The sequence below is a fragment of the Musca domestica genome, unplaced genomic scaffold (genome assembly GCF_030504385.1).
Source record: "Musca domestica strain aabys unplaced genomic scaffold, Musca_domestica.polishedcontigs.V.1.1 160, whole genome shotgun sequence".
Lineage (NCBI taxonomy): Eukaryota > Metazoa > Arthropoda > Insecta > Diptera > Muscidae > Musca > Musca domestica.
In genome coordinates this window covers 30808-44349 of record NW_026712220.1, presented here as the reverse complement: position 1 = coordinate 44349, position 13542 = coordinate 30808, and the positions used below count along the sequence as shown (strand labels likewise).

At 35.5% G+C, this 13542-nt stretch overlaps 1 protein-coding gene across 2 annotated transcripts in view; it reads left to right on the top strand.

Moving 5' to 3' along the window:
- The window catches only part of LOC101888859 (E3 ubiquitin-protein ligase HECW2-like), a 57484-nt gene that overhangs the window by 30473 nt on the left and 13469 nt on the right, over positions 1–13542 (top strand). The window contains exons 1-2 of one of the 2 annotated variants that reach the window (XM_059120215.1): positions 1497–1656; positions 5557–5983. The exons of the other annotated variant lie outside the window; for it this stretch is intronic. Of the exons in view, the coding sequence (XP_058976198.1) occupies positions 5943–5983 (41 nt within the window). The 5' untranslated portion in view covers positions 1497–1656; positions 5557–5942. Of the gene's footprint in view, positions 1–1496; positions 1657–5556; positions 5984–13542 lie in introns of those variants that run through there. 2 annotated transcript variants of the gene reach the window in all.

Here is a 13542-nt window from a genome sequence, read left to right as displayed (position 1 = left end):
CCCTTTGTGAGGTAGGTACTTGATGGACCGACATTGTCCATTTTCACACCAGATCTAACACTGATGGAAATATTAGAATTTGCTAAGTTGGAGCAAAATCGGATTATTCTTTCTCTTTCTGTGTATTTAAATATTTTATTGAAGATTTCGACCTTTTGTGGGGGAGAAAAAGTGGACCTATATTGCCAATCTTCGAACTCGATCTAAGTTTTGGCCGTATTAAATGATATATACCCTCTTTAGCTATATGGCTGAGGGTATAAAAATTTGTCCTTGAAATAATTGCAACAAATATTAAATATGTAAACTATGGGACCCAAACGTGATTCGAATCCAATTATTATTAAAACGATCTGTTGGCGAACCAAAAGATTTGATATTGACACACAAAAATTCCAGCTGTCCATTTTATTTAAATTGTTGTTGTTGTTGATGATGAAGATATCTCGATCCTCCAAGTGTTAGTTGTTAATTCCATTATAACAAACATACATATCTTCTAAAGAGACAACAACACCCAATGTCGACAAAGCTGTTCATATTTCGTGCATTTAATTATCGCAAAGCGGGAAAAAAAAAAACAGAAGCCAAAAGTGCCTTAGAAAAATAACTTCTTTTCACACGCCTTCTGCTGCTGCTGTCGACTGACACTCGGCATTCGGTATTCTCATGCAATGCATGTGTCATTTTTGCTTAATCGACAACGTCGCCGCCAGCTCCACCGCCACTCTCTAGTCAGTAAGTCATTCGGTCTGTCCTTTATTTCTCCGAGTCAAATGTATCATAAAGCGTCATAAAGCAGACGACCGCAATCATCCGGGCAGACCATGCCATGCCAATCGATCGCGGCGACCCCAACAGTAGAGCAGTTCGTGAAAGACCACGAGTCTGGTCACAGCTCTGCTTAGAACTTTAAACGCTTTGTAGCTGGCTAGCTTTCTTCGCTGCAGAAATAAAAAACAAACGTTTGCGATTTGTTTACAATTTGGTTTGAGTGATTGACTGAATGACGAATGGATGGACTAAGCGATTGACTATCAAAGTTTTTCTGCGTCGGCTTTGTGGTGGTTACTGCTGATTAGGGGGCTCCCTGGCTCTTTATCGCTCGGTTGGCGGTTGGGGGAAGGGAGTGGAGTGCAGTGTTTGTTTGTATTGTCGTTTTTCTGCGTTTATTGTTTAACTATACCAACTGCTAATAACAATTAAGTAATAATAATAGTAACCACCACATTGGAGCAGGTCGGCCATCCGATCTCTGCCGCTCGGGCGTCTAGTCTATTTTTCTGCTAATTTGCCTCTCGCAGTTCTTGGGCGCGCTGCAAATGAAAAGTGAATTTATTTAGCGTCATTGTTTACAACAAAAAAGTTCATTCACAAGTCACAACTCCAGTGGAACGAACGTGCTACGTACGCGAGCACGCCTGGTCTGCTCTGTTCTGCTCAGCTATATCGATCGGCCCGGCCGCATGCCATCTTTTTTTTTTTTTGAATCGGAAGTTCGAGTTGTGTGTACGATTTAATATTGTTTTGATTATCGTTTGAGTTGCTACTCATCATCGCCCAGTGCTACTGTTCGGCAGCATTCTTCAGCATTCGGAAGAAGATTTTCCCAAAGCCCAGTGGCAAACAAGCAATAAGTGGCCACTACTTTATATGGTTGGTCGGAATAGAAATAATCGTTTGTGCATAAATTAAATAGCCACCATTTGTAATTGTTATAATGAACTGGACAACCACCCTCAACCGCGCTCGCTCTCTCTCGGTATTATTCGCAATAAACGGTATAAGAAATCCAATGAATAATTAAAAGAATATAAACAAAAAAAATGAAAACATTGTTTATGGCAAAGTGCAAAGCGATCACTATTTCAAGTGCTATAAGGAAAACATTTTGAAATCCCCGCCAAAGTGACGTAAAATTTATTTATGCTCTCAGCGGATTGGACTTTGAAGGAAAGTGTGGTGTGTTGCGTTAACAATACAAAAAGTGCATTCTGTTTCAGTTCGTGACACAGTGTTCAGAAAGACAAAAAAAAAAAAAAAAAATAAATAATTTATTATTGAGTAAAAAAAAACTTAATTATCGAAAGCTCCACCTCAACAACCTGTGCTGAAATGAAAGAAATTTCTCACTACTCACTCGAGTGAACAAAAAACGTAGAATTTTTTTCCCCTTCACCTTGTTAGAAATTAATTTAACGGACTTCTCTAAAATCCATAAAACTTTAAAAAACCGTACGTGTTCTTTAATCTTGCAACAGTTACGAACCCAAAATACCAAATAGGACCCTTATAATATCAATAAATTGTGGGATACCATTATATAAAGGCTACTCCAAAACAGAGATGGTCCATCATCTTTTTCTTCAAAAATCCACCAATATAGTTCCAAGGGTTCCATCTGTAATATTCGGAAAAATCCTCGTTTATAATTACAAATTTCCCCCAAAAGTATTCCTTCCACTACTACATCTGCCAATGGTAAAGTACTCCTTAAATGAAATCCTCGATTTAAATTGTCAAAAGTCACTCAGAAGTATTCTGTAAAAAATCACGACGCAAATGGTCCCCAAGAAGTGCTCTTGGAAAATCCACGATGCGAATGGTTCCAAAGATGTGTTCTTGAAAAATCTACGGTTATTTCTCCAAAAGTATATTTTGAAAATCTTTGATTATAATTATCAACGAATTCTCAGAAGCATTATTTAAAATATTCCTTAAAAATTCACGATTAAATTAGAAAATGGTCCCTCAGAAGTATTCTTTCAAAAATTTATATGATTGTCATTGGTACTTCAAAAGTAATCTCTAAAAATCCCCTATTATTCAGGGTGAGATAAAAAAAATTGCAACAAAATCAAACGCCATAATTTTGACATTTTTTAAAATTTTTTTTGAATGAAAGCCAAAAATTTCGGAAATAGCATCAGATTTTAGAATAAATTTAGATTTATTCGAATTTGTCACCTTTGGTACAAATTATGGCCTTCAAACGGCCAATAAAACCGTCACACGCTGCCCGAATGTTGCTCTGCGGTTTTTTGGCCCATTGCCAGCGAAGCACTTGCTTGAGGTGATCGACTCTTTGGTATTTTTTTTGTGCCAACCTTGCTTTCCAAAATACTCCACACACGATAGTCCAACGGATTGGTATCCGGAGATTTTGGTTGCCATTGTGCGCAGGAAATGAAGCGATAACCCTCATTTTGTAACCATTCTTGGATGGCACGTTCTGTGTGCGATGGTGCTGAGTCCTGTTGTCCTGTTTGCGTGCCGAAGGCTTTAATACAACCTCCAGAATATTTTCCCTATAATATTCGGCATTTATTCTGATGCCACGGTCGATAAATACGAGCGGAGAGCGACCATCGGCTGTTATGGCGGCCTACACCATCACCATGGCCGACGCTTGAGTTCTGATGGCCAACCGTAAGGTGCACATTTTCAGCTGACCTCTTTGGCAAGTAAACACAATCATTTTGTTTGTTTACAAACAGCTGGACAACGAATTTTTTCTCATCGGAGCGGAGAAAACCAAATTCGGCAGTTCACCACTTTCTTGGCCAAGCGAAGCAACTCTTTAGCTCTTTTGAGTCTATTTTCTTTCTGTTGCGGTGCAAGTTTTTGCACTTTTTGGAAAGTCAATGGCTTTACCCCGAGCTCATTTTTCAATATTTGCCGAATGGAATATTGCGATTTGTTCAGCTCAGGAGCCATTTTTCGGCCAGGCAATATCGCGGGTTTCCATCAAGTCGCTTTTTTACTTTCCGAACCATTTCTGTTGTTTTCTTACGTTCACTTCCTTGACGTCTGGTTACGCTACCAGTATCTCGGTAACGAGCGATGTTTCGAGACACGAAAGATTTATTAACATTTAAATGCTGGAGTGCTCCAACGATAGCCACTTGTGGCTTTCCAGCCAAATATATAGAAATCACACTATCACGCATGAATTCCATCACGAATAACTTTTTTTCTGGAAAATTCTCGCCAAAATGCTTTTGTACACTTGTAAACAACATAATGAGCTGTCACTGGAAACATTTTAACACTTGTCGGACGAGTGGCTAAGAAATGACAGCAGTCTGAAGTTGGCTGCAGTTTTTTTCATCAAGTTTCATCAGTTTTTTCATCAAAGAATAATTTTTTAAGTTTGGTGCCGAACAACCTATAAACGTAGATTTTTAAAATACTTATTTGTAGAACTTTCAAATTTATTCACACGGATTTTTTTAAATATTATTTGAGGATTTTTTTTTCAATTTTTTTTATATATTATGTAATACCTTCCTCCTCAAAAAACCCTTCATCGACCATTACCTTTTTTTCTATTTTCTCATGTTACTACCAACTTTCATTTTCATGCAAAAGAAACTTAACTTTTTTTGGAAGCCATTAAAGCAGGCAACACGGCTTATCTCGAAAAAATATATCAATATTCCAAAAAAAAGCAATGGCCTTAGTATTTCAAATAATCCACGGAAACCTCCCAGAAATATGCTTTAAAATCAACAATTTTAATTGCAAATGTTCCCCCAAAAGTATGCTCTAAAAATCCATGATTATAATTGTCATTAATTCCCTAAATTCTTTAAAATTCTGCCCCGACAGATGCAATTGGCCCCTCAGGTTATTCTTTAAAAAAAACTTGATGGTACTTTAAAAGTGTGTCTATAACTCGAAAACCTACAGAACTTCATCCAAGCATTGGACACACTTTTTTATCTGAGTATATTTACAAAATAGTTTTTTTTACAGACGAAATAATGGTTATCTTGGTTAGATTTGTAATGCAATAAACCCTTCGAAGTAATCAATTAACACTCACACACATCATGACATACATAGATGGAGGCAAAAGCAGATAACTCAGTGATATGGTCCGGTAATGCAATTAACTGTTTTTCGTATAGTTTTGTAATACTTTTGGTGTGGGTGTGTGTGTGTGTGGTATTGAAAAGTGTTGAAAAGTTCTATCAGCAAGGTTGGGTCTTCTTGGAGCGTATCTAGCGATTGCAATATTTTAACGGATTACACCAAAGCTACGGGAGAGATAGCGAGAGAGAGAGTGAGAGTGGGGGGGGGCTTTACCAACCATCAAAACGATTTAATATTATTGTGAAATCATAGAACCCATCCCCACCCATTAAATGCCCCCCTCCGGTCGTTGTCAACAATCAAATCGTAACAAAACACAAACTGAAAAGTAAATTAATAAAATTTAACACAATACCATCAACGAACAGCAAGTTTCTAAACTAATTTCTAAACGCAAAGTTCAATCGGTTAAATGCAACAGTTGGGACGCACCCACAATGAACGAGGATATGTTGGAATGGATCCCATTCATACTCCTCTCATAATCAAGTTTTATGGCATTGTTTGAATTGAAAGATAAACAGATATATAAAAATACAAAAACCGCATTTCAAATGACATACATACACCCGGGCATACTTATGCATGTTTATCTTCTGGATTTTAATGTTCCAAAGATATGATTTGATTTGAAACCGAGAATAATTTTTATGGTGAAATATTTTTTTATTTTTACAGTGTGTGTCATTTTAAAATAAAAAAAATATTGTGAACAAACATATTTTATTTGTTTAATCATTTAAATAAAAACCCTAATAAATTAAACAAAATATGATTTAGAAAAAAACTTGAAAAAGAGAGAATATTATCTCCTCTTCGAATTCACCCGCTTGTATTGTTTTTGTTGTTGTGCTCCTGTGAAAATCTTAGAATGCATGTTATGAACCAAACCTCGTCACTGCTGATTTGTGTTGATTCCACGAGTCCAATTACAAATCTAACCAACTCCAATTCCAACGTCATCTTATCCGCCACCACCAAAAACAACAGCAGCAGAAACGACCGCCCAGCTGTCATTACCAAAGAAAAAATTGTTTGGAATTCAAAGAATTTCTTCATTCGAAATGGGATTTTTCTCCAAAGCCGCCTACATTGTCTGGGCTGTGTAAGTATTTTGGAATTTAGTTTTATTGTAATTGAATATCTGGACCGGAAATGGGGATATTAATTTTCAACTAATGTTTGAAGTCTCATTTCGGCGGAAATTAAATGAGAAAATGTTAGAAGTGCAAAAATGCGAAAACAGCAAAAATAATTTTCTTATTTTTGTCTCATATCCTCCGCAAAAGCATTAATGGAATATTATTTGGAATAATTATTTTAGATTCTACTTTTTATATAGCTTAGATGAATTAGGATTATTTATAACGGAAGTTGTATTTTTATACCCACCGCTAAAGTAAATATCGTGAAGATCAGTCTCGAAGTCGATTTAGTTATGACCGTCTGTTGAAATACAAATTTCGGATTTTATGATCGTTTTGGCTATTTAAAATGTTGTCCTTTGTGATGGAGGTACCAGAAAAAACGGTCTCTCTTTGTGATGGAGGTACCAGAAAAAACGATCTTGTGCTGATAAAAAATATTATGATGTGACAAGTCTGAATGGAATCGGATGTTAATTTCGCGTTTTATGAGCTTAATAGATATTCAAGATTTTGATACTTTACGGGGAGGTGCCAGAAGGAGTTGACCGATATATCCGACCGATATATTTTCAAACCAGACCTCGGGTTAATGAAAATATTGTGATCTGTGTAATTTGAAGACAATCGGACTCTTACATCACATTTTATAAGTGCTATAATTTTTCAAAATTTTGAGGTATGGACGAGACTGATGGAGTGGACCGATATTGTCCATTTTCGCACCTGACCTAGCACTGATGCCAATACTAGGATTTGTTTCCTGTGCAGCAAAATATATATATTTTTTTGTTATTTAAACATTTCAGCCTTTTTTGGAGGAGGTACCAGAAGGAGTGGACCGATATTGCCCATCTCCGAACTCGATCTAAATTTAATAATAATATTGCGATGTACCAAAGAGACCTAGGAAAAACCCCTCCGTTATCCTTTAATTTAAAGAAATTAGTAGATTTTAGGTACATTTTTTTATAAAAATGGACTATAAATTGATATTTGGTGTCCTTAATGGGTGCCATAACTTGATACAACTCCCATATAACTCTGTCCCGATTTTAATTCTTTGAAGGGTTCTTTCTAAAAATTGTCATTATTGGACATGTTTTTGATATAGCCCCTATATATCCGTACTCATCGATTCAAGGTATTATCAAAATTTAAAAAAAAAAATATTTTTTTTAATCACAGATATACGGCTAGTTATACCTTCGACCATATGGCTAGAGAGGGTATATATCATTTGTTACGGTCAAAAGTGCCTAGTCGAAATAACGATTTTAGACCCTAAATCTCTTTGGACCAAGTTCGTTTCAGGACATTTGGAGTCGATTTAGCGATGTCAGTCTGTCTAGCTGCTGTGCAGGTACCTCCCACACAAAATTTCAAAATTTGCAAAAAAAACAAATTTACTGCACAGAAAGAGAAAGGATAATCCGATTTTGCTCCAATCTTTCGAATTCTAATATTTGCATCAGTGCTAGGTCAGGTGCGAAAATGGACAATATCAGTCCACCCCATCAAGTACCTCCCCCACAAAGGGTCAAAATTTTGGATACTTACAACTCTTATAAAATGTGATGTAAGTGCCCGATTGTCTTTAAATTACACACATCACAATTTTTTTTATTAACCCAATGTCCGATGTGAAGATGGGATATATCGGTCCACTGCTTCTGGTACCTCCCACATAACGGGTCAATATTTTGAATATTCATGAGGCTCATAAAACACGAAATTAACATCCGATTCCATTGTTGGAAATAGCATCAAATTTTGGAATAAGTGTAGATTTACTCGAATTGGTCACCTTTGACACGAATTATGGCCTTCAAGCGGCGAATGAAACCGTCACACGCTGCCCGAGTGTTGCTCTGCTATATTTTGGCCCATTCCCGGCGAAGCGCTTGCTTGAGTTGATCTACACTTTGATATTTTTTAATGCCAACCTTACTTTCCAAAATACTCCAGACACAATAATCCAACGGATTGATATCCGGAGATTTTGGTGGCCATTATGCGCCCATAAATGAAGCGAGAAACCTCATTCTCGGCTGGCGCGTGCTGAATGCGATGGTGCTGAGTCCTGCTGGAATGTCCAAGGTCTGCGGTCAAAATGTTTGCGTGCCCAAGGCTTTAATACATCCTCCAGTATATTTTGGCGGTAATATTCGGCATTTATCCTGATGCCACGGTCGATTAATACGAGCGGAGAGCGACCATCGATTGTTATGGCGGTCCACACCATCACCATGGCCGGCGCTTGAGTTCTGGTGGCCAAACGAAGGTGCACATTTTCAGCTGACCTCTTTGGCAATTAAACACGATCATTTTGTTTGTTTACAAACTGCTAGACAACGAATGTTTTTACATCGGAGCGGAGAAAACCAAAGTCGGCAGTTCACCACTTTCGTCCAAGGGAATCAGCTCTTAGCTCTTTTTCGTCTATTTTCTTTCTGTTGCACTTTTTGGAATTTCAATTGCTTCACGCCGAGCTCGCTTCGCTTCTTTACTTTTCGAACCATTTCTGCTTCCTTAACGTCGGGCTACGCTACCAGTATCACGGCAACGAGCGATGGAACGAGACACAAAAGATTTATTTACATTTAAATGCTGGAGTGCTCTAACGATAGCCACTTGTGGTTTTCCAGCCAAATATAAAGAAATCACACTATCACGCTTGAATTCCATCACAAATATTTTTTTTCTGGAAAATTCTCACCAAAATTAAAAACAATATAATGAGCTGTCGCTGGAATAATTTTAACAGCTGTCGAACGAGTGGCTTAGAACTGACAGCAGTCTGAAGTTGGTTGCAGTTTTTTCATCTCACCCTGTACATCCTTTATTTTATTTAAGCAGTTTTGAATATTTTCTACAAGATCTTTAACTAATTCGAATGCACATATGTTTTAATTCTCTCATATTCTCAATAAACATTCCTGTCTCTCGAATTTTTATTGAACGTGAGAATTTCCGTTAATATTTTTTTCTAATTCAATAAAATAACTACATATTATTTAGCATTGCATTAATGGCACATCACAATAAAACTCCCCTCAATATTTGGAATAATTTCTCCCCCAAATATATTTAACCTTGGACTTCAATAAAACCAAATTGTCAACTTAACAATTAATAATCGTTTTGCAAAAAAAGCGGTCAGTGGTGTCGAAAAACATTTGGTTCTGTTATCGCCCGCATAAACCGTAATTTTTCATTAAAAAGTGGTTAAGTGGGTTTTGTTATCTGAACGAGAGAGTGTGTGCGTGTGTGCATGTGTTTTTTGGGGTCCTTTCATGCAATATTCGAATCAAATCACTGAACCGTATCATGAATAATTTAGAGGCTTTTTTTCTGGGATGTCTCGCTCAATTGGTCATTGGGTGGGCGAGTGTTACCAATGGCATTTAACATCACATGGAAGTGAAATTAATAACTTTTTCATTTAAATTTTGGAAATGATAACGACATCGTCGGATGATTTCATTATTTCTCGGTAGCTCATCTAATGGAAGATGTGAAGAAATGTAGGTCTTTGAGAGTGTCAATAGGAGATCTGTAGAAACTGCGAAAAGGTTTCTACCCCCAAAGAAAGAAAATTCAACATTTTCAGCCAAATCGATTGAAAAAATTGAATTTAAGTATTGCGAAGGGTATATTTTTATACAAGGGGCGTACCAAATTTTGTACCTATATGGTCAATTTTTTCCTAGTAGTGTTTCTACATAATAACATCTTAAAATATCCAAATTAAGCGAAATTTAATGGAAAATATGACTACTAAATTTCACATAATTTGGATATTTTAAGAAACAACTTGAAGTCGGGGTTTATCCTTACGCTGAGACTATACTATAGTGTGGACCGACATGATCCATTTTTAGAACAATAATTCTTGGGTAATTCAAAGCTTCACTTTAAATTTTATATTAAATGTGGATAGATATGTCTCAAAAATTGGAGTCCCTTGAATATGATATAGACTTTAAAGAAGCTTGGCCTGATCTAGCAAACTCATTTTTATACCCTTCACCATTCTATGGATGGTATATTAGCTTTGTCATTCCGTTTGTAACTCCTCGAAATATTCTTGATAGACCCTACAAAGTACATACATTCTGCATCAGCGTAAAATTATATGACGATTTACCGATGTCCGTCTGTCTGTTTCGAACGAATTGAGATAGAAGATTTTAGCGACATCACTCACCCGAATCGTTACAAATTTCAAATTCAAAGTCTGTAAGGGGTACTACAAATTTCGTATTTGAAGTTCGTAATAGGTACTTCAGCCTATGACAGAAAATTACTTATGCAGGTTTACGTTTTCGTATAGCCCCATATAACGATACTCGGAATTTGACGATTTTAGGAGCATTCTTCAAATTTCGGAATTTTTTTTTAAATTTCGTATTTGAAGTTCGCATTTGGTACTACAGCCTATGTCGAAAAATTAACTATGAAGGAACATGTCTTCGTATAGTTCCGTTTGAAAGGTATTTTCTACAGAATTTGAAATTTTTCGTGTTCCTTTAAAATAATGTACCATTCAGTATTTTTCGTTCAATTATGGTACACATTTCCGAAATCACCTCCACATGTCCAGGCCACACATGAACGGCCTAATCCCTAATACCAATTTTTAGACTTCAAGCAACAATTTTATACCCTCCGCCATATGGCTACAGAGGATAATAATCATTTGATACGATCAAAACTTGCCTCATTGAAGTAACGGTTTAGACCCTAAGTTTCTTTGGAAAAAATCCCTTTCAGGACACTTGGAGTCGATCTAGCTATCTCAGTCCGTCCGTATGTCTGTCTGGCTGGTCCGCAAGATAACTTTCGAAGGAAGTATACGATTTGGTCCAAACTTGGTATATCGTAATATTAATATTACTTAGATTGAGTTCGGAGATAATTAATATCGGTCCACCCCTTCTGCTAACTAGCCCACAAAAGGTCGAAATTTTCAAAGAAAATTATTTACTGCAAATCCTAATATTTGCATAAGTTCTAGGCCAGGTTCAAAAATGCACAATATCGGTCACTTCCATCAAGTATCTCCCCCACAAAGGGTCAAAATTTTGAATTATTATAACTCATATAAAACGCACATCATGATATGTTTATTAACCCAAGGTCCGGACCACTCCTTGTGGTACCTTCCCCACATTAGGGTCAAAATTTTGAACATCCATGAAGCTAATAAAACGCGAAATTAACGTCCGATTCCATTCGGACTTGGTACATCTCAATATTTCCATCAACGATCGGACTATTCCTTCTGGTACCTTTCCCACGTAGGGTTCAAGATTTTGAAAAACAAAAGCTCATAGAAAGCGAAATAAACATCCAACTCTCTTCAAATTTCACACATACAAACATTTTTGCTAACACAAGTTCTGTTGTGAAGATGATATAAAACTGTGAACGCCTTCTGGTACCTCACCCACAAAAGGTAAAATGTGGGCTCTATAGTAGAATTTTATGAATTTCCAAGGAATAGTTGCAAGTAAGTGGCTGTGACACCAAACGAACATTCAAGAATCTGCCAGCTTTATGAAAAAAAATCTGTTAATCGTCCCATAGGAAATCTGCAAACCGCTAAATCTACCAATAAAAAGGTTTACTGATTTCCTCGTCACATATCTGTTTTCTATTATCAAATATTTATAAACTCAAATATTACGTTTAGTTGTTATAGAAAGTTTGACTTCTAAATTGTTTTAAATACATTTAGAACATTTAAAATATAATCAATCAATCTATCAGTTTTTGAAATAAGGGAAACAAAAACCGCAGAACATACTGGGTGCAAATCTATAATTATTTTAATAAAGAGCCGTTAAAAATCAATTAAATGTATATCGTATTTGTTTTTAGCAATAGCAGTCAATGTCAATACAATTGCAATTGATAGTTTTATGGCAACAATTTGGCAAACACCTAAATTCCCTATTTACTTTTTCACAGTAATAAATATTAATTACCAAAAAAATTAAATATATTATTTAGTTGTTATACATACAAAAACACACATGTTAATACATTTTGGATTATTTGTACCATTTAAATGTATTTAATGATTTTTATGAGTCAGAACAAACCATACTGCACGTGAACTAATACGTTCCATTTTAGAACAGTTAACATTGAAAAATCAACCAACAACAACCATAGCAACAACAAAAAACACAACCAATTAACCAAACGTAATATAATTTTTGAAGTTGCTGTTCTTTGAAAACAAAAAAGAATATTTGAAATTTTATACAAACTGCAATTAGCTGGCCATGGTAAAAAAGTGAAAAATTTGGCTAGACCGGTCGACATGTTGCCATACTATGAATATACACTCCTCCATAGGTCTTCTTTACATATAAACTTCTTTAAGAGGTATTTTCCAATATGTAAAGATATTCTATATAGACTTCAAGAGATCTGTTTTATATTGGAGACCTAAAATTTCCATATTACTTTTTATAATTGATGTGAAGTGTTCTTACAAAATAGCATATCTATGAAAATATAAGTGTCATATAGCTACAGAGGGTATATATAATATTCCTCTTAGAAACAGTTTTAAGATTCCATGTTTCTGACTGGCTTGTGTGCACAACAATGCTTGACGATACCAATAATGGGAGGATCAGAATTTTGTAAAATATGTAAACTTTTTGAAAACTCACGAATATTATGTGAGATTCATGATTTCCGAACGAGATTTCCTATTTGGTCCAATTTTTTAACATACTAATATGGCTGTCAAATCAAGGCCTCTCGGGCCAAGGATCGGAAATTTATTTCAAAAAGGACTCTTGATTTTGTAGAAGCAATTTTCGTTCGTGCAAAGCCCAAAACGGTTTAAAGTACTTCTTGGCCGAGAATCGAGGATTTTTTATTTTTAGGGGCTTTCTCCTGGCCAGTGCCCAAAGGACTTCCTGACCTGGCCCAGGATCAGAGGATTTTTCAAATGAATTCTTGACCAAAAATCGTGTATTTTTAAAAATAAATTTCAAAGACCAAAAATCCTAATTTTTTAAAGGAATTTATTTTTTTAAATTAATTTTCAAAAAAAGAAAAACCGTGAATTTTTAAGAAATTTTGAATTAAAATGTGAATTTTTTATAAGCTTTTCCAGCTACGAATCGTGGACTTTTTTAAGAAACTTCCTCCTGGGCTGGGGTTTTTTAAAGGAATTTCTTAGACAAGAATCGATGATTTTTTAAATTAATTTCCAGAAGAAAATAATTTCCTTTCTACGATACGTACATTTTTTGAGGACTTCTGGCCAAGAACTTTGGTTTTTTAAAAATTATTTTGAATGACCAAAATCAAAAAGTTATGGATTTTTAAATAATTTTCAAGGGCAAAATTGTCTTTCTTAAATTCCTAGGTGTATTTAAATGACTTCCTGACCAAGAATCGTAGATTTTTTAAATAATTTTTAAAGACCAAAAATCTTGATTTTCAAATAGTGAATTTATAAGGGACTTTTTTGCCAAGGATTTTTATG